Source organism: Trichomonas vaginalis, chromosome I, assembly GCF_026262505.1.
Source record: "Trichomonas vaginalis G3 chromosome I, whole genome shotgun sequence".
Lineage (NCBI taxonomy): Eukaryota > Parabasalia > Trichomonadida > Trichomonadidae > Trichomonas > Trichomonas vaginalis.
The window spans coordinates 11,077,944-11,098,540 of record NC_067203.1 but is presented as its reverse complement, the minus strand read 5'-3'; the positions used below and the strand labels follow the sequence as shown (position 1 = coordinate 11,098,540).

Below are 20,597 nucleotides of genomic sequence, written 5' to 3'. Positions count from 1 at the left end.
TTTCCGAACAAAGTTAATGACTTTTTACCTGAGAAAATTATGATATAAAGCTTGGATGTCAAAAAAATTGAGAGAATGTCAGAAAGTGGTAAGTGCACCCTTAAGTACTTTACTATTTATCATTTTTAGGTGAAAAAAAATTCCAGTAAATATAAGAGCTGTGAATCCTTGTATAACTTTTCCATTGATATTTGCCCCATATGAAATGAGGAGTTCATCTGTTTCTTTATTATTATGTGTTGCATGGTGAAGAGCTGTGCATCCATATTTATCTTTTTCAATGTGTTCAAAAGGAAACATTTGCACAAGGATGAGAACACATTGAAAAATTGATAGTCTTTAGATTACGATACAAACATATGTTTATTTTGTGTATAAAATGAGAACAAAATAAATAACATTAAAAAATTATGTGAGCTTAACAGGAATAAATGTGCAATTTGTTGGTCTGGCAGATCTTGCATAAACTCCAATGAATATAGGATCTCTAGTTTTCATGTAATCCCATTGTTCATATTTAATTGTCAAGAACTTGTTTTCTCTATCAATAATACCCCAATCACATTTAGCATAAGAGCAGAAATAGTCTGAATGTGTTGGTATATCTTGTGACCTTATTAAGAAATCGAAATTATCTTCATCGAAGTTTTGCATGTCGAAAACAACACTTGAACCTGGTTCCCATTTTGGTAATGCAAGAGAGTAGTATGCCCAGTTATTTTGTGGTAAGTCAACTTTGATAGGAACTCCTGCATACGCTGAATTAATTTTATATTGGCAAAAATCACCTCTGTATTCTCCGAAACATTGACACTTTAATTGTTGACAGGTTCCACCATTCTGACATTGTTTTGGACAACCATTTGTAATGTCTGTGCAGCTCATTTCCAAGCTGACATCTCCAAGTATCACGTAAGAGAATTCGACATGATCTTCGCTTTCAAAACTATCAGGAACAACTTTAAGATGGTATTTTCTGTCTCTTTCCGCTTTGAATTTGATTTTAATGATATTATTTACGCGGTCAATGTTTTGCTTGATGCTGTTGATCTGGTTTCTTGATGATTGATGATATTCTTCTGCATCAGAAACCCAAGCAATTAAAGGAGTAGTTATTTGTATTGGTGAATAAGGATCTCTTGGTTTATCAAGCCAAGAAATGGCGATTTCAACATCTTCATTTTGATGAGCTGAAAAACATTGATAATATGGTTTGTAATTGTACGCTTTAACATTCTTCTGATAAGCGCCGAGATTGTTAACAATTCTTTCCATTCTTGGCAATCCAAAACCATAACCTGGTTCATTTGATGAGAATTGAGTGTTATTTCCTCTTTCTACATCAATTCTTCCGATATCATCAGCACTTGCAACTAAAAGAGCTTTGGCTAATGGAGTATTTAGCGTGTTGTACTGTTTATCTTTGAAATATTCAGCGAGAACTAATAAATAAGCTGAAATCATTGATGCAGCAACAGATGTTCCTTGGTTTGTTGTTAAACTATTTGGTGTTGAATCTCCTATCCGAGCACCTGCTTTAGGACCAGTCATTGGACCTCCAGGAGCAACAATTTCTGGCTTAATTCTGCCAGGATATTTCACTTTTTTGGCAGATTTCGGAAGTAATTCGTATCTTTCGTCTTCGCGTCCACTCTCTGTATCTGCAGGTACAATGGAGAGTTCCAAGTCAGTTTGGAAAGGTCCACGCCATCTAGAAGGTAATCTGATGACAGGAACTTGGAATTTCCTCTTTATTTTCTCTTCCCCGAAGTAAAGAATTACTTTACATTTTTCCAAATTTAGTTGATTTGGATGATTCATTACACAGACTTGTTTTTGTTCACTGTCGATTGTCATCTTGATGTAGTTAGTGTTTGTGACATTGAACAACGAGGGACCACTTTCATCGACAATTCCAGCAATGAATCGTGACAAACCAGTCGGATAAATGTAAACTACTGAATTTTTCTCAAAAACCGATTTCGAAACCATGTTTCCGTAAACTGCACCTACAGTTAAGACATTCTTTGCATCGGCCGGTGTCTCGAGATATCCGAATTCGTCGGCCTGGCCAGGAAACACTGTTATTGTGTTCGGAGAATCGTAGGCGATCTCATCCATGATGTAAGTAAGTAATGGTTGGTCTGGCTGTGTCCAAGCGTTCATCTGAACGGTGCAATTATTTTCTTGTGCATCACGGCTGAGGTCCGCAATGTTGGATGGCAGTTTCGTTAAGTCTCCTTGGCTGATATCTGCAACAACGATTTTTGCATCGGGAGCAATGCCGTTGTAATACTTAGATTCGTCATCATTAAATGTTCTGCCTACCATTAAGCCTGCAAGGAATGTTCCATGGCCTGTGTCATCTTTGTAATCTGCGTATGAAATATATTTTTTGACTTTTCTATGTGGTCTGTTAAATCCGAATATATTATTCTCTGGGGTTGGGTCTGAGAGCCATATTGATGATGTGTCAATGCCTGAATCGGCCATTAAAACGCATTGATCTTTTCCTGTGTATCTACGAAAAAAGTATGGGAGACCAGTTTCGTATTCTGACATTTGTGGTTTCCAAACTTTATCCTGGAAGTTATTTAGTAATTCTTTGTTGAAACGAGTTTGAAATTGAATTCTTGAAACAACTGGCTCAAAACTGCGAACACAATGTGTTTTTGATAGTAGTTTAAATGCATCTTCGTTGTTTTCAAATGAAATTCTGGAGAATTTAAGTCCTTTTTCGATTAATTTTCCTGGTAATTTGCAATTTTCTGTGTGAAGTACGTAAAATTCTGTTATATTTTTGGTGCTTTTAATCAATGGATATTTATCTTTCGATGGTATTTTCTTGATCCATAAATGAAATTTATTCTTTAACGTTAGAGCCTGTTTTTGAGAAAGAAACACGCTATAAAATCCTTTTTCAATTGGTTTAAATTGACTTGAATTTAAATTTAATGCTTTAAGAACATCTTGATATTTTTTATCTTCTTCAAACCGAACATAATACCATGATGCATCGTGCTTTGATATTTTCTCTTTCGAGGAATCATCAAGAGCAATGTTATTCCTCATATGGATTTTAACATTTAAAAGAAATAAAAAAGCAAACATGAATAATGAATTTATGAATTCATTTAAACAATCTGTGAACCATCTGTTTTGCTATTTAAATCTAATTCATTTCATGAAATTCAATTCGAAGCTTATTTCGAAATATGAAATTTATTAGATATATTTAGTATGTCCTCGCTCTATGGGTTTGAAAATTTTGTTTGTGGAGTACCCTAATCTCAATATATGCTTGAAGATTAGAAAATCAATATATGTGAAGAAAAAAAAACTCATATATAGCTCGGTTTGCACCGCAATTTCCCTTAATAATGATGTTTAGTTCTATGTCCTTATGTTGGCGAGATATTTTTAAGATTTCGAATGGAGATTGACCCATAACTTTGCGATAGCCGAACAAAAGTGAACGATTCATCTTTGTACGTTATATATTAGATAAGTTCTAGAAATTCGAATTATACAAATCTTGCAATACGATAAAAATAATAAAAAAAATGTTGAACTTTTTCTTTTCTCTTTCACTTCAGTTTGACTTATCAAATTTCATTATTGGCGAATGGAATATGTTTCTCATTCACCAGCAAGATGCTCAGTCTCTTATAAGTAATAAACAAATTGGAATCGAATTTCACATTGATGAAAAAACTCAGCAAATTGTCGGATCATTTTATAACAATAGCATGATTTACGAGTTTAACTCTCTTGGATCTAATGCAATCTTGGACTTCGTCACAGTAGAAATTACGGATGAAAAATTCAAACTTATTTCAACGAAAAACTATATTGGAAAGACCATCGAATTCGAATATTCCGAGGATGGTGGAAGTGTAGACATGGGAGCAACCATTGATGGCATTAAAATCTCAATAAGTTTTGCAAACGGTAAAACTGCTACAGTTATGTACAGCGACGAAACATATCAGTTGGAAAAGGATGTACAACCTGATGCTTCGCAAATCTCACCAATGTTCTACAGAATCAATCCAAAGTATGCAAGACAACCAGTCCAGAAAGCCAACATGTCGTTCATTGATCTTTTCAAACAGGCAATTGAACCATACAAGCGATATTCATACATTATTTACACAGCAACCTTCATATTATTCATTGAGTTTATCTTTATATGCTCAGGCTTCTGCTTTAAGAGAAATAAATATCCAGAAAATAAAGAGGAACAACCAGAAGAAAAGGCTGTCTCTAAGGAAGATGATTCTGAAAAAGAAGAGGAATCAAACGATGAAAAAGGAGAAAAATTCAGCGACGGAGTTGATGATGATGTTGAAGATGACGATGATGGTGATGCAAGCCACTAAAATAAATTAGTTCTTTTTAATTTCCTGAGTTTTCGAGATTTGACTTCAAATCTTAAAATTTATTGAGTTATAATAAAAAATCTATGAAATTATTATAATTGTATTTTATTATTTCAATTTCTATTCTGTTTTGAAAAAATCTTTTTGACAAGTTACAATGATCAAATATTATTGCTCAAATTAAGTAGTATGAGAAATCTGTGAGCTTCTTAAACATACAAATTCGCTAATATTAGAATAGAATTTGTAAATGAACATCGAACTTTGAGAACTCGATTACGCTTATCTATGACTTATTTTGTTATACGGATTCTATTGATAAAATGCAGCTGTTATATCAAAATGAAAATCAAAAATGCAAAATTGGAGAAATTTTCAGTATAAACAATGATTTTTCTTTATAAAGGAATGCTCTTCTAGATAATAAGAAAAATTCTAAAAAGAAAAAAGTGACATAAAAGGAAAAAAACAGCAGAAAGTCTAGTTTGAACAAGGGATCAGAGTAACTATGACACAGACATCACGATTCGAATATCAGGAAATAGATTATCTTCATCTCCCTCCTTGTGGAGCAAAAGCAAATACACCACAAGATTTGTCAATTAAAGTGAAATATATTGAATATTAAATAATTAATATTGCTCTTTTTAGTAAAATTCAAGTTAAATGCGAAATACATTTACGTGGCAGTATATAATCTAGACTTAAAATGTTTCATGAAGAGATCAAGACTAAAATTAAATCCTTATTCTTACCATTAAACAAGCATACTATTACTAACTACAAGTTTCTAGTGTGTATTTGATAAATTTTGATATGTATTGTTCACATTTATCATTGTATTTGTTTTTCAAATTCATTAAATATACATCGTTTGAAATGATAGAAGTACCTACCATAACTAGAAACAAATGGTATAGAGATAAAAAAACAATGTATTGTCAACTAAAAAAAAATTATAAATTTGATTATATATTGAATTTTGCTGTTCATAGCTGTTGTCTAAATTCTTTACGACTAAAAATTGGTTATGGGTAACAATTTCGCACAAAATCTCAATAAGCATAAAAATGGATGAATTGCAGTCGATTATGACATATATTATCAATATTTATTGGTGCTTTATATAACAAAAGATACAGATGTAATTTGATAAATAATCGGGAGTGAAATTTCTTTTAGGAGAAGATAATTTCTACTAATGTTACGCTAAATTTATTTTATTGCATGTAAATCGCATCGAAAAAATATAAAATACAGATGATATCAGATGCTTATGATCATTGAAGACTGTATCAATTAAGCTGATCGATATAATCATATTTTCAAATCAGAATTTTGATATAAATTTATAATCAAAATAATTAATTTTTATTATGTCGCAAATCATATGTTCTTTCAATATGTCAAAATTTTTCTGATAATTATATTTACATATAATTTAAGCAGATAATAATTATATTTGAACATTTTTGATTATGGTTAGAACTTTTTTATTTATAATCTCTTTCAAAAATTGAAATAGTTTTGAAAGTGTCAAAGAATCTTATCAAATTATCTTTTAACGATATATTTTGTTCAACAGATCTTTAATTAAAAAAAAAAAAAAAAAAAAAGGTAGTGGGGCTTCCAGGCACTTCGTGCCCTCTAGCCCCGAAGATGTTTAGTATAAATGAAGTTTTTATTCGGAAAATTGTTAGTCTTCTGGGTCGAAAACATTATATAATGTGTCGCTTTTCACAAATTATATATGTTTTCATGTTTTGTCACTTTTCTGTCACTTTTCGGGTAAAAATATTTTTATTATTAATATAAATGAATTTTACAAAACCACCGTTACCGTTCTTTGGAAATAAGAGTAAATGTAAAGATATTATATTGAGAGAACTTAAGAAACTACCGAATGGTCTAACATTTGTAGATTTGTTCGGTGGAAGTTTCTATATATCCCATTTGTGCCATATAATATTCCCAGACTCAAAGATTATATGCAATGACTTCGACAACTATATGGACCGTCTCAAACATATTCCAGACACAAACAATATATTGAAAGAGTTAAAAGAAAAGATACCTATAGGTAAGATGGAACGTATACCATTAGATAAGAAAAATATTGTGAGAGAGGTTTTGAAAAAAGCAGAATATATAGACTGGAATAGTATATCTGCTAGACTATTATATAGTGGTGCTATAAGAGTTCATGACATTGAAACACTTATGTCAAAAGTTTTATATCTTAACTATACAAATGTTTTCAAAGAGGACATAGAAAAATATATTGAGGGTATAGAGTTTGTGAGATGTCATTGGACAGATTTGTATGAAAAATATAAAGACAAGGAAAATGTTTTCTTTATAGTGGACCCGCCGTTCTATAACACATGGGATTTTCAATACCAAGTAGACTGGACTTTGAGAGACTCTTTAGAAACTTTAGACGTTTTACATAACTGTCCATGCTTTTACTTTACATCCGATAAAAGTGGTTTGGAAACCGTTATGAGATGGTTAGAGGACATACATGACTATGAGTTTATATATGACAAGATAGAATATGAGAGAGGTCCTATAAACTGGAGAAAGTGTCATAACAAAGAAATTTTATTAGTAAGTAAATGTGGTTTGAAATAGGACTACTTGTTTTAGGTTTTTTCCATTGTGTCATTTATTTATTTGACGTGGCAGAAAAGTACAGAGAATATGAAGATGAACCAATGCCTGCAAATGTTCAGCATATGTACTCGTAAGAGATATTTTTATCTAATATTAAATGGACGCACAGAACTTAGCGAATGCACAGCAACCTGGACAACCAAACCCAGAGAATATTCCAAATGAAGTTAGAATACAAACTGCAATGGCAAACTATGGTCAAGTGCCAACAGATGTACAAATGCAAACTGCCATGTCAAATGACGCTGCGTTAGGTTTGCCACCATGGTATGCAAATATGAGATGGAAAGAGTTTTATACAAACCCTGAAGTGGGATATAAACAACTTTATGCAGATGACGCGAACACAGGAGTTGACCCAGAATATGTTTTCTACCAGAGGAGAAACAGAATGTATGAGCTCCAGTTAAAGAATGCTATGGAACTCAACAGGAAACGTAAGAGACTAGGCGGACATTAGATTTTTACATATAGTAAAATGGGTTTCTTCAGTAAGATAGGAAACTTCTTTCGAAATGTTGGAAGAGGTATATGGAATGGAATAAAAACCGTAGGAAGAGGAATTTGGAACGGAGTCAAAAATATTGGTAAAAGAGTAGGTCAGTTCGTTGGTATTATACCTAAAGACCCTGAACCAGAAGAACAAGCTCCTGTTATACAACAGCCTGAACCTGCACCACAGTCTAGTTGGCAACCAAATCCAACACCTCAACCGTATTAAAAAATTATATTTTTATCGTTCGATAGTAGTTGTATATGAAACTAAGTTCTAAGTAAAACGCATGGTATAATGGAATTATTCTTTTTCTTCCATCTGTAGTAAACCATACTTGAAAGTCTGAAATACTTCCACTTGGTGGTTCGTATAACTTTGTAGGTTTTTCGTAAAAGTCATTTGCCAAGCATAAGAAAGAGTTTTGGGCGCCAGAAAATGAAGCATGAACAATAATAGCATCTTGGTCGAAAACATTTTCATATGTTCCATTAGGGTTTTCGACTTCATAAAAGTCTGGGTGTACTGGATATGCTGCAGGCTGATTTAACATCCTCATAAATCTATACCATGCCAAGTTGTTATATTTTGTAGAAATATAAACGTTTTCTCCAAGGTCTTCTATTTTATTGATTTTAACAGTTGCATTTTTCCTGTCATAAATAATATCGAGATGGTACTCTCCTTCGTCAATGTTATACTGGTTTGCATATTCGATATAGATATCGTTTATTTTTTCTTGAAAAGCTTGAAGAGTTGTTTCTAAGTTTACAAGCAAACTAACTTGTAAAAGTTTCCCTGTTCAAATTTCTCATACATACGTTTTTCTTTGTTATAGTATCGAACTTCAAAACCGACCGTAAATGGGAAACCATGTATGGCTTCTGAAATGAACTTCATTCTACGAAAGCCAATAGCTTTTGTGACAGATGGGTCTCTTAGCCATCTTAATGGGTAGTCAAAACGATAGCCTTCATGCTTTACGGTCTCTGTCTCAAACTTTTGACCGACATTAGTAAAAAGTTCATCTAATGGTTTAGTTGTAGCAACTCTTGAATTTTCTTTTTCTATTGGAAGCATATTTTATCTAGAATAAAAATGTCGAAAGATATTGCTTCCATGAGAGAAATACAACACAACCGACAACTCATTATGCAAGCTCTAAATAAGAACACAACAAACTTTTCAAACTATTCTAAGATATCTGAGTCATTGAAAGAAGGAAACTTAAAACTGACATTAAACCCAATGACAGATGAGTTTCTATTTCAAGACAAGAAGAACAATACTGTCTGTATAAATCCAACAAAAGGAACTTTAAACGAGAAACCTATAAATGAACTTCTTTTGAAAGCAGATGTTGACAACAAAGCTGACAAAGAATATGTAGACGATGCAATAGCAAAAGAAGAAGAAAGAGCTAACAATGCTTATGCAACAAAAGAACATACTCATCCTGAACTAGCAGACAAAACATATGTTGACAATAAAATGTCAAGTGAAGTGACAAGAGCTGAAAACGAATATTCTAAAAGGACTCATACACACTCTATATCTGAAATAACAGACTTAAACGTTAGCCTTGAAAATAAGGTAGATAAGGGACTTATGGCTAGTGTGTTAGTGAAGAAGGCGGATAAGGAATATGTGGATGAAAAAGATAAAGAAATTATAGAAAGGGTTGACTGGTACCATGAACGGACATCAAAGATTTTAAAAACTAAAGCCGATACAGGATGGGTTTCAGGATGTTTAGACTTTAAAGCAGATAAAACTTATGTTAACGATGAGTTAGAGAAGAAAGCAGACAAGAACCATACACATACAAGTTTTACAACTGTTGCTATAGAAAGTATTGAAGGAACGGTTGAAGAAACTGGTGGGGATGCAATATATTGTAAACCTCCTAACTTTCCACAAGGTTTAACATCGGATGACGACATAACGACGATGAGAAACATTAGATGTAAAGATGTTTATGTCATGAAGGATGAACATAATATTAAATTCACTGCTCAAGATTTATATGACAAGAAAGCAGACAAAACAGAGCTTCAAACATTAAAGACAGAAATACTTCAAACATTATATCCTATAGGCTCTATTTATACGTCAATGAACTCTACCAGACCAGAAGTAGTACTTGGTTTTGGAACTTGGACTCAAATAGTCGACAGTTTTTGTATTGTGCAAACTCTTCAAAGGAAACAGGTGGAAGTAAAACGATTTCAGGTGAAAATTTACCTGCACATAGTCACTACATAGATTTAAGTACATCTCAAGCAGGTTGGCATAAGCATAGATATTGGGATTGGTCAGCAATGACAAAAGGTAAAGGATATGATGTTAAAGACAACGTTAAGTTTGCTATAGATTGTTACTGGAGTAACACTGAGGGAGGAGAAACCATACACATCGCGTTACAGGATATACGCAAACAACGGGACAAAGTAAAGAATACATGCCACCTTACATGACAGTTTACGCATGGTATAGAAATGCTTAGTCGTCATTTTCAACTTCTTTAGCATATTCGTCAGGAGTTGTCTTATATTTGTTAGGAACTGTTTTTGAAAGTATACCACCTTGAACTTTGACAAGTTTGAAACGAGGTCTGACAATAGTAGTTTTATCTTTCTGCTTGCAGTCTGTACATTTTGCCATGTTTGCCTAAAACTTCATAATATTCTCTTGTATACTTTCTTCTATTTTTACGAACACGAATGTGAGTACCTGTCGGTTCCCATTGTTGTCATAGTCAATAGTATTTTCATATGGGTCGCGTTTAGGTATTTCTATTTTTACTTTGTCACCTTTCTGAAGTTTGAAGCCCGGCATTCTTTCTTGTTTGTCTCTTTTGACTAAATTATTAAATATATAGTCTTTCTCTAAGTCAGGGTTGTTTTTCATTTCTTCGGGGAGTGGTTTCCCAAACCTTTTTGTTTACGGCTATTGTAAATATTTAAAACTTGTCTCATCTTTGCCATGGAGAAGTGTCTATATTTGTCGTCATATGACATTTCATTTGCTTCACCACCTTGTGGTTGGTTTAAGTCTCTTAACATTTTTTATACAACCGTCAATGACACCAAGAGCAGAATGGTTTTGGTCGACAATGAAATATTGGTTTACATTTTTTGAACGCAGATAGTTTTTACATCATCTGATTTGAAAGAACTTTCACAGTCAGATGTCAGTTTTGTTGGATGGTATTTGTCAACGAATATTGTCAAAGCAGTTTCACATCTAAAATATTTTGGACCATAATGGTATGGCTTCACAGTATCTTGTGTTTTGACCGACAAATATTAGCCAGTATGGTGGTCCATCTTCTCTATACCTCGGAATGTTTTCCAAGATATCCATAAACCAAGCATTTGGTGTTGAACTAAAGATTTTTATCATGAGTGCTTTCTTTGTCGCTTTAGAAACATAGGGGTCCTTGTTTGGATTCGTCATTTTTTTAACCCATAAGAAATGGGTTTATTTGGCGCATTAGCAGGAGTTGCATCCAGATTTTTGCCCGCAGTGGGAACAATAGCCAGAGGTGTATTTGGAGTTGGAAGGAAGATTTTGAGTACATTAGGTATACTGAAAGAGAAAGCACAACCTATTATACAAACTGTACAGAAAGGTTGGGATGTAGCACGAGATGCAACAAATCTTATTCCAAATCCTGAAACAAGAGGAAAAGTTCAAGGATGGATGGACAATGTAGGAAGACAAGCAGGAAACTATTATAACAAAGCAAATGACTACTATAACCAAGCAGGACACTATATGGACCAAGGTGAAAGATTCTTTAACAGAGGATATAACCATGCACAACATGGGTAAACAATAACCAACCTCAACCGCCTCAAACGTGGGGAATGTAAAGTTTTTTACTGAGATGAAATGAACAATACAGCATTGAGACAAATAAGTTCAAGATGGATTTGTCGGCTTCCAGCAGTTACACAACGTGTTTGTCAAGTTCTTCCTATACCTCAGGAAGTTTTAGACCGACTTAAAAAACAACAACAACCAGTTGAAAACAAACCAAACTAAATTTTTTACTGAGATTGAAATGACCGAAGAAGTTGAAACGGTAGATTTGACACCACAAACAAAAAGTTCAGAACCATTGTCAAAACCTGTCAAAGAACTTACAGATGAAGAGAAAAATTCAATAATAGAAAGTGCCAGGTCTGGAAATACAAACCCTAACTATAAAGTCACTTTTCATAGAAATGGAACGGCTAGTATCTCAAAAAAGAAACAGACTCTCACAAATAAAATATTGAAGTCTGAAGGAGCTTTCGAGACAACAGATGGAAAAGTTTACTTCACTGACCAACAGTTCATTATAGAACATCTCATTGACTTAGAGTCGAAATATTCTAAACTTTACAACAAACACAAAAAGTTGAAAGGAAAACAAAAACAAATGGCATATGATATTTATGAAGATGTTGACGACACAACTGTTCCTGCAGGTGAGGTAAAGTCAGAGGAACCGAAAAGTGACGAAAAACCGATAGAAGAAGAGAAACCAAAAACTGAAGATAAACCAAAACCAAAGTTTAGTTTCCAAACTAAACCAAGTCAACCTTCATTAGCTGGTATGGGTTGGCGTCAAAGACTTATGGCAGCAGGCGGTTATGTAAAGTAAAGAAAAAAAATATTTTTTTATTTTTATAAAAATGCCCCCATATAGAATGGATAGAAAATCTGCTAGAATAAAAGCAGAGTTGCAAAGATATGGTTGGAGAGTTTCGAAGAATTTTAAATATAGGAAGGGAAGACCCATAAAAGTCTATGACAAATTGTCTGGTCTTCGCTACGAAATGGATTTGGAAACAGCACGTGCCAATTATCCAAACAGACTAGAGAGGTTAGAAGAAGAACGTCTTATGGACATGCCTTTCGATGTTAGTGAACCTCAAGTTGAAGGACACGACGGCTTTGCCAGATTCTACTGGAAACATGACGAACAATTGCATCCTTTGAGAAGGAAAAAAGGAAAAGGTGAAGACACACATGCTCCCATGGAAAGAACAAGATATGCATATGAAAAGTATCGTGAAGTTAGAAGTCAAATTACATCTGGTCGAACCTTTACAGTAAACTTTGACGAAGGAAAGAACAAAGAAGGCTTCATGGGTGTACTTGCTGCAATTCAAGACGGAAATAAGAAAGGACACAATCTCAGATTGACCATAACGGATTTGGATGGTCACATTTACTATGCAAATGGCAATGAACAAACAGCTGCAAAACTTCTTGACGCTTTCAAGACTACAAAGAGAGAACAAATGGTTGACTCCGACTCAGACATTTTGAATGCAATTGAAGGAATTGCAAGTGTCAAGTTCGAATGGTACCAACCTAACCCTCAAGCAGTCAGACAACATGCTGGATACTTCCCCTTCATAAATAAGTCTGACATTGACTTGACAAGGTATGGAATTTACAATTCAATTGAAACAATTGTCAATGAACCTTGCATTCTTACATGTCTCAGGAACTCTGGTCTTGTTACAGATGAGAAGATGAAGTATCTTGAGTCATGTGTGAAGACAAGGTACATTCTCAGAGGTCAATTGGCAAAAATTGCACCGTTGGCAAATGTCAATATCCGAGTCAACATACCTACAGCTAAAGGTTCTTCACATGACGACTATGTTGTTGAGTTCAATTTACCATGGTTGAAGATTGCAATTGTCCACAACCACTTCATGTTGAACGAAAGTCTTACAAACCCATTGTTCGGAAAAGGCAAGTGCAACATTGTCAGAGCTGTAAACATTCTTTCGAGAAAGGTTTGTTGGAACCAATTCCAGATGACAAGCTGACAGAAACTTTTGTACCAAAAGACGAAACAAACTTTTCACTGTTAGCAAGACCAAAAGTTGTTCAGACAAAGTTCTAGTACAAAAGAAGTACACAATTCCAAAAGGAGTTGGATTGTTCGGATACCAACCTGAACCAGAAGAACTTCCAATGAGGTTGCAAGAACTTCAAGATGCTATAAACAAACTTCCATTGAGACATCCAATTGACGTCAAATTGTATTGGAGAGCATCTGAGTTAGGTCAGAAGGTTTTATATGAAACAGGTTGCTTCGACGATGTTTATGAGATAACAGGAGAAGTTTCTCAGAAGATAAGAGACTCACTTGAATTTCCACAAACTGGACCAATTGGTTGCGACAAGTTCGACTCAGATGAAAAGATATATACTATGTCGACTTAACGCTGCATACATGAGGTTTGTCCAATATATTCCGACTGGAATTCCAAACGAAGATGGTGAGTTCCCGGGAAGGAACTATACAGTTGGAAAAGTCATACAACAACTGTATGATATTAGGAAAGCTTCAAACCCCAAACTTGCAATGACACTCAAATTGCTTATGAATTCGACATGGGGATATTCCATTAAGAACCTCAAGAGATGAAGAGTAAACATTATGAGAAGGTCGACAACTTTGTTGAAAGGTTTTCTCCTTTGTTTTGAAGTACGAATTCACTCAAGGTCAAAGTGGCTTAGTAACCACATTAAAACCTATTGTCGAACATTGGTCTTACCTCAGTTCGCAAAAGCAGTCCTTGACAACTACAACAAATTCTTCTCCGAAGTCAAATCCAAAGTGAAGGTTTACTATGAGAACATTGACGCACTCATGACGAACGAAGAAGGATACAACAAACTCATTGAAATGGGAATGGTCAGTGAAAAGATGGGCTGTTTTAAGCTAGATAAGGTATTTCCGAAGTTCATGTCCTCTCCAAGCGTAAGTACTGGGGCATACTTGAAGACGGCACAGAAATAAAACATTGCATGAAGTAAAAATTTATTTTTAAAAAAGTGACATTTTTTTTTTTATTTGAAATGTACGCTGAGTTTGTTGGAGAAGACCGTTGGGAAACTTGTTTGTTAGATGAGAAATATGAAATGGCATACTATTTTAAAACAATATATTTTTACATATATTAAATGCTTCAGGTTGAAAAACAAAGAACAAAAGTAGCAGATACAAAACCGTTAGACTATATCTTTACAAATGCTGGTAGGACTATTTCAGATGAAGAAATTTCATCCCGAATATACAGGTTTGACTATCCAATTCGTTGGCTTCAAAGTCCTTCAGATGCAAAGGCAATAGGATTTAGAAGAGTTTTGTTTTCAAATAGAACTAACGCATTTATGTTCGCAGTATATTTTCATGGCAGTAATAAAGGTTCTGGTGGTCTAATAGACAAATTTGACGAAATGAGGATCTTTACAGTTCGTTCAGACGAAAGTCTTGAGAAAACTCTAAATGACTTTCAAACTCAAATGAACAAATATTATTGGGAATTTCAAGAAAAATACGACTCTTTACTAAATGGAACATACTATCTGAAACTAGAATATGACAAGATGAACTCCACCGTTTCATTTCAAAAGATTGAAATTAACCCTCCAAGAGATACAGAGTTTTTATTTTGGAAAGTAGACAAACGTTCTTGGGCACAATTTCTTCGGTTACTAAACCAGAACGAACCATTACCACCAGATGGTCCATTTCAATTTATACTTCCACCAGCAGATTTGACAGTTTATAGAAACGTGTTTGACCCTCAAAATGTTATGTGTCATGCAAGTTTCAGTTCAAGCAACAATAGTTTTCTATGTATTGGTAAGGACTTTTATGACTTTGCTTCTAAATTCTACGAACCACCTAGTAACAGTTTCTCTGACTTTCAAGTTTGGTTCACAACAAATGGTGTGCAACATATTATTCCATTGTACTATGACTTTTATCTCGAATTGTCTTTCATATATAACTACGGAAAAGTGCTGAAAAAGTATTGAAAAATATAATTTAGGTGAAGAGGTGAGATCTCACCTGTTTTTTCACCTCTTTTTTCACCTCTTGAATTTGTCAAAACTTCTTCGTAAATGTTTTGTCGAAACTTCTTCGTAAATGTTTTGTCAAAACTTCTTCGTAAATGTTTTGTCAAGACTTCTTCGTAATGAGTGTAAAGGACCCAAAAATAATGTTTAGGTGAAGAGGTGAGATCTCACCTCTTTTTTCACCTCTTTTTTCACCTCTTGAATTTTCAAGACTTCTTCGTAAATGTTTTGTCGAAACTTCTTCGTAATGAGTGTAAATGACCCAAAAATAATGTTTAGGTGAAGAGGTGAGATCTCACCTGTTTTTTCACCTCTTTTTTCACCTCTTGAATTTTCATGAATTTTCCCGAAATAAAAAAATAAAGTTAGTTTTATTTTTTTTTATTTTTTTATTTTGTATAAAAGATATGATTTCAACAATCGGCACAACAACAATTCAAACAACAGCACCAAACTCTTTAGTCATGAATCCTACGTCAATGTTAGTAGAGATGAAAAGCTTCATTCCTTCTTCATATACTTTTGAAACAGAAATCCAGAAGATAAAGCAAGAACTTTTAACAAGTAATTTAGACTGTAGTGCGAAAGATGAAACAAATGAACAGTATCTTTATGAAATGCAGGACATTATTGACCATTTACCCAAATTGCCTGAAATCCAACAACAAAAACTAACCATTCCTGAATTCGATGAAATTGAAGTCAAAGCAACTGACTCAGTAGAAATAAAGAAGTTCATACGAAAGGTAAACTATGAGTTTCTAGGATTTCATTGCAACCATAAGGTTATGGACAAAGATTGCGACATGGTATATAAGAATGTTTCTGACATATATAAATCGGTGGAGTTTAAGACCTACGACAACTTTGTTACATTAGTTGCAAAATGTGTATGGCAGATAAGAGATAAAGATAGAAGAGGTAAGGTATGGAATGAACAAATAAAACCAACTGCTTCAGATTTAAAGAAAACCATTGACGCTTTAGTTGTTTTAGCTGGTTTTATTTCAATGTATAACGCAAAAATGAACCCGCAATGTTCTAAATGTAAAGCAGCAATAAGAAAATATAACTACTCCGTCAAAGAGATAGAAAGAATGAGAAACGACTATGCAGACTTAAAGAAAGAAGCAGAAAAGCCAGCAGAAAATAAAATGGACATGTTAGAATTTCTGAACAAAAACTATCCAACAGCAGAAGATTTCCTTCTGTCTGACGTCAAGAAGAAGTATAAAGAGACTTTCGGCATTGTTAAAACTTTTGACATACTGACAGAAGAAATAGAAGCTACGAAATTGTTTAGAATTTCAAATATACATCGTACAATTCATGTAAAACGGTTGTGAAAAAAACAGGTGAGAAAACAGGTGAGAAAACGGGTGAGATCTCACCTCTTCACCTAAACTTTATTTTTGCTGAATTCAGCAACAAAATTCTGAGTAAAATAATTTTTAGGGCTTGTGTCAAACCGTTGAGTTTTCACAAAATTCCAAAAATAACGTTTACCATGTAAAACGCTTATAAAATAACTGAGGTGAGAAAACAGGTGAGAAAACGGGTGAGATCTCACCTCTTCACCTAAACTTTATTTTTGTCTGATTTACGCTCATTACGATGAAGAAGTCTTGACAAAACATGTACGATGAAATCATGAAAATTCATGAGGTGAGAAAACGGGTGAGATCTAACCTTCTACCCTAAAATATATTTTTATTGAATTCAGCAACAAAAATCTGAGTAAAATGGCATAAGATTGCTTCCCGAGGAAAACCGAGAGAAGAGATTCCGTATGAAAATCGTAAAAAATTGCGAGTACGTAAGAAAACGTAGTCGCCAAAACTCTATGAAAATCGTGAAAATTCTCTAGACCGTTTTTTTTCGGTCTTGCATAAAACTCATGAAAATCAGTGAAGAACAGCGAGTACGTAAGAAAACGTAGTCGCCAAAACTCTATGAAAATCATGAAGAACAGCGAGTACGTAAGAAAACGTAGTCGCCAAAACTCATGAAAATCAGTGAAGAACAGCGAGACCGACTTCCTTCGGGGTCGCCAAAACTCTATGAAAATCATGAAGAACAGCGAGTACGTAAGAAAACGTAGTCGCCAAAACTCTATGAAAATCATGAATTTCCTTAAGATAGAAAAAATAAAGTTAGTTTTTTATAAAATATTTTTTTTATCTTGTATGTAAGAACAGAAATGTTAAACATTGAGTTTGAAACAGTTAGAAAGATAGACAATGACACCAAAGTGGTTAGAATAGGTGATTTAAACGTAAGATACTCAAAGAAATACAACAAATATTCTTTGTCAGACATTATATCTCCATCTGGAAAGAAAACATCCCACGACTGGGTTAAAATTGCTTCTACTCAGAAAATTTTGACAAGAAATCCTAAGCTTATGATATCGGTAAGATTCTATGGAACTACAGCATATCTTATAGACAAAAGTCTTATACCAATAGTTTTGTTATGGTTAGACCCAGTTGTTGGATATAACTTCATAACATATGGTTCATTCGATACGGAACGTTGCAGTGAAGGCTTACTTTACATCGTTCAGAAACCGAAGGACTTCAATACAAAGAGATATAAGATAGGAAGAACATATAATATAACTCAAAGATATGACAGTACAGTCAATAGAGTCAAGGTTGTGTTCGTTAACGATATGAGAGCTGCTGAAACAGAACTACTTGAAAAGTTTGAGAAAATGTATGGTGCTCCCATAAAAGGTAAAGAAACGTTTGAAGTAGATGAGATAGATAAAGCTATAAAATTATTTGACGAAGTTGCTGAAAAATACATGTAAAGCGTTTATTTTTGGTCTTTTGTGAAAGTCAGAAAATAACGCTAATTTTATTTTTATTTATTTTTTTATTTTGTATGTAAAGACAGATATGTCAACAACAGAGAACACAACAACAGTTATAGTCCATGAAGCTATAAATGAAGAATATGAGTACATACAGTTTAACAAACAACTCCGTCTCATTCGTTCGGTCAAAGACGATATGTACCAAATGCAAAGTATTTTGACAGCATGTTTTGCTCCAGATACTAAGAAACCACAAGACTGGTTTAGGAACCAAAGCACACAAGAACTTTTGAGCGAAGCACAGCGAGACATACTTTTTTCTGAAAACAGTGAAGAACAGCGAGTGGGAGGGAAACCCCAGTCGCCAAAACTCTATGAAAACAGTGAAGAACAGCGAGTACGTAAGAAACCCCAGTCGCCAAAACTCTATGAAAATCGTGAAAAATTGCCAAACGGTTTGAGAGGATATTATGTACATAGACTTCTTGTAAATGCTGTTGCAATGTGGGCTTCGCCTCGTTATGCTTGGAATATTTACAGACTTCTTGACGAAATTCATAGACAAGAACGTGAAGAGATGGAAAAGAAACTTCAAGCAAAAGATGAAGTCATTGAAGCAAAAGACAAAAGCATTCAGAAAAGAATACCACGTTCGGTACCAAAAGGAAAGGAAAAGAACTATAAGTATATGATTTATACTGAAGAGATGGAAAATGAAGAAGATAAAGATATGGTTATGTTGCATTTAGTCAGAAGAAACAACAAAAGCTTTTACGACCTTGCTAAGATTTACAAATCTGACAGAAATTGGTTCTATCGCGAAAACTTACCGATTTCAATGACCCCAAATGAAGATGTGAAACAAATAGTTCAAGATACGTTACCTCAAACACACTATGATATGAAAGGTTGTACAATACTTACCTTCAAAGAAGATTTGCCATTGTTAAAGGAAAAAATAACAGAGTATTTTGACAACTTCAAACAAGTAGAGTAGATGAACCATTTATTTTTCAAGCTTGACTTCAGATGGCTCAGGTAGCTCTAGATGGTAAATTGGCTTGTCAAATCCTTCTGGCATTCCGAGTCCTTCCATCCGACATTCCGAGTCCTTCCATCCGACATTCCGAGTCCTTCCATCCGACATTCCGAGTCCTTCCATCCGACATTCCGAGTCCTTCCATCCCGACAGGAAAAATTTCCCGACAATTGGAAAAAAAATTTCCTTCCGACAGGCAAATTTTTTCTGTTGTTCGTCCGTAAACCATTCAAATTTTCGAAAATTGAGAACTTTTTGGTCGAACTTCAGGAAAAAATTTTCCTTCCGACAGGAAAAATTTTTCCTTCCGACAGGACACAAACGAATGTCGACTTACCACCAACCGAGTCCATTCCAAAGCCAGAAGAACCGACAGCCCCAGCCACAACAGACTTACTAAGACTAAACACTTAGATTTTCAAGCTTGACTTTTTACAATTTGAACTTTGTTTGCGTAGATATGAATTCTGAAAGAAGTATGAGGGTCTTGTATGACTTTGTACTTCTCCCATAGTTCATGTCTGTCAAACTTACCTGCCATGGACTCTTTCATAAGTTCCATGAATCGTCTTCGGACAATCCGGGAAAAGTATAATGTCAGTAAGTATTCTTTTAACATCCTTACTTAAACTCTTTGCTGTCTGTACACATATTACGAATGAGATGTTAAAGTGTCTGAGCTTCTTAAGAATTCGACACATATCTTGTTCTCTATTCTTTAACAAAGGATGAGAGGCGAAATCATCTAAGATAAGAAGACATCTATGAGGGTATGTCTTCCAATCGTAAAGCATTGCAATTTTTCGAAATGTAATTCTATCTCTTTCTGTTTGTTTCTGAAGTGTTTCTTCTCTAATATTCTCTGCATTTCCTCATTTGGGTCTTTAACTTAGAATTTATATACTCATTTATAGCATTATACTTCAAAACTCTTCTTTGGTACTTCTTTATCCAATCTAACAACTCAGTATCTTTTATACATACTAACTTAGACTTCTTTATAATATCTTTGAACGAATTGACGGTTTGGTCAAATTGACCAGAAGTACTACAATGACAACTAACTCATAGAATGGGTTCTTCTCATCTAGTTCTTGTTGTTGTGCAGCCATTTTAAGATAAGTGAAAGTCTTACCCGACCCAGGTGGGCAATTAGACCTGTTATACCATTCTGAGCAAATAAGAACTTTTCATGTATAGGCTTTATCTGAGCATTTTCTAACTTCCTCTTGTTCTTGTTTAAAACATTCTCAAATTTTTTTGTCAATGTCAGCAAACTTTTTTCTAACATATTTTTAGAAA

At 34.0% G+C, this 20,597-nt stretch overlaps 12 protein-coding genes and 5 pseudogenes across 17 annotated transcripts, besides 2 other annotated features; 14 read left to right on the top strand and 3 right to left on the bottom strand.

Moving 5' to 3' along the window:
- Positions 1-104: part of a mobile genetic element that runs on past the window's edge.
- Positions 105-408: 304 nt separating this feature from the next.
- Positions 409-3,072, bottom strand: TVAGG3_0967340 (peptidase S8 family; the record flags this gene model as incomplete). The annotated part of the gene is made up of 1 exon (XM_001581432.2): positions 409-3,072. The coding sequence occupies one exon, from the start codon at positions 3,070-3,072 to the stop codon at positions 409-411; it is 2,664 nt and encodes an 887-aa protein (XP_001581482.1).
- Positions 3,073-3,558: 486 nt separating this feature from the next.
- Positions 3,559-4,480, top strand: TVAGG3_0967330 (uncharacterized protein; the record flags this gene model as incomplete). Its single annotated transcript, XM_001581433.2, has 1 exon — positions 3,633-4,382. One exon carries the CDS (start codon positions 3,633-3,635, stop codon positions 4,380-4,382), a length of 750 nt encoding a protein of 249 aa, XP_001581483.1.
- Positions 4,481-5,977: 1,497 nt separating this feature from the next.
- Positions 5,978-20,597: part of a mobile genetic element that runs on past the window's edge.
- On the top strand, positions 6,198-7,016 carry TVAGG3_0967320 (phage tail repeat-like family; the record flags this gene model as incomplete). The annotated part of the gene is made up of 1 exon (XM_051253599.1): positions 6,198-7,016. One exon carries the CDS (start codon positions 6,198-6,200, stop codon positions 7,014-7,016), a length of 819 nt encoding a protein of 272 aa, XP_051079173.1.
- Positions 7,156-7,518, top strand: TVAGG3_0967310 (uncharacterized protein; the record flags this gene model as incomplete). Its single annotated transcript, XM_001581434.1, has 1 exon — positions 7,156-7,518. The coding sequence occupies one exon, from the start codon at positions 7,156-7,158 to the stop codon at positions 7,516-7,518; it is 363 nt and encodes a 120-aa protein (XP_001581484.1).
- On the top strand, positions 7,537-7,779 carry TVAGG3_0967300 (serine threonine-protein phosphatase family; the record flags this gene model as incomplete). The annotated part of the gene is made up of 1 exon (XM_001581435.1): positions 7,537-7,779. One exon carries the CDS (start codon positions 7,537-7,539, stop codon positions 7,777-7,779), a length of 243 nt encoding a protein of 80 aa, XP_001581485.1.
- Positions 7,784-8,631, bottom strand: TVAGG3_0967290 (annotated as a pseudogene). Its single transcript has one exon. A coding segment is annotated over exon 1 (848 nt).
- Positions 8,650-10,057, top strand: TVAGG3_0967280 (annotated as a pseudogene). Its single transcript has one exon. A coding segment is annotated over exon 1 (1,408 nt).
- TVAGG3_0967270 (uncharacterized protein) lies at positions 11,449-11,601 on the top strand (the record flags this gene model as incomplete). The annotated part of the gene is made up of 1 exon (XM_001581437.2): positions 11,449-11,601. One exon carries the CDS (start codon positions 11,449-11,451, stop codon positions 11,599-11,601), a length of 153 nt encoding a protein of 50 aa, XP_001581487.2.
- TVAGG3_0967260 (phage tail repeat-like family) lies at positions 11,621-12,205 on the top strand (the record flags this gene model as incomplete). Its single annotated transcript, XM_051253598.1, has 1 exon — positions 11,621-12,205. The coding sequence occupies one exon, from the start codon at positions 11,621-11,623 to the stop codon at positions 12,203-12,205; it is 585 nt and encodes a 194-aa protein (XP_051079172.1).
- On the top strand, positions 12,252-12,876 carry TVAGG3_0967250 (uncharacterized protein; the record flags this gene model as incomplete). The annotated part of the gene is made up of 1 exon (XM_051253597.1): positions 12,252-12,876. A coding segment is annotated over one exon (625 nt), but the record flags the coding sequence as incomplete, so codon positions are not given.
- TVAGG3_0967240 lies at positions 13,906-14,385 on the top strand (annotated as a pseudogene). The gene has a single exon. A coding segment is annotated over exon 1 (480 nt).
- TVAGG3_0967230 (uncharacterized protein) lies at positions 14,533-15,393 on the top strand (the record flags this gene model as incomplete). Its single annotated transcript, XM_051253596.1, has 1 exon — positions 14,533-15,393. The coding sequence occupies one exon, from the start codon at positions 14,533-14,535 to the stop codon at positions 15,391-15,393; it is 861 nt and encodes a 286-aa protein (XP_051079170.1).
- Positions 15,843-16,781, top strand: TVAGG3_0967220 (organellar and viral DNA polymerase type B; the record flags this gene model as incomplete). The annotated part of the gene is made up of 1 exon (XM_051253595.1): positions 15,843-16,781. The coding sequence occupies one exon, from the start codon at positions 15,843-15,845 to the stop codon at positions 16,779-16,781; it is 939 nt and encodes a 312-aa protein (XP_051079169.1).
- On the top strand, positions 17,840-18,250 carry TVAGG3_0967210 (organellar and viral DNA polymerase type B; the record flags this gene model as incomplete). The annotated part of the gene is made up of 1 exon (XM_051253594.1): positions 17,840-18,250. One exon carries the CDS (start codon positions 17,840-17,842, stop codon positions 18,248-18,250), a length of 411 nt encoding a protein of 136 aa, XP_051079168.1.
- On the top strand, positions 18,832-18,948 carry TVAGG3_0967200 (uncharacterized protein; the record flags this gene model as incomplete). The annotated part of the gene is made up of 1 exon (XM_051253593.1): positions 18,832-18,948. A coding segment is annotated over one exon (117 nt), but the record flags the coding sequence as incomplete, so codon positions are not given.
- On the top strand, positions 19,286-19,695 carry TVAGG3_0967190 (annotated as a pseudogene). Its single transcript has one exon. A coding segment is annotated over exon 1 (410 nt).
- TVAGG3_0967180 lies at positions 19,714-20,586 on the bottom strand (annotated as a pseudogene). The gene has a single exon. A coding segment is annotated over exon 1 (873 nt).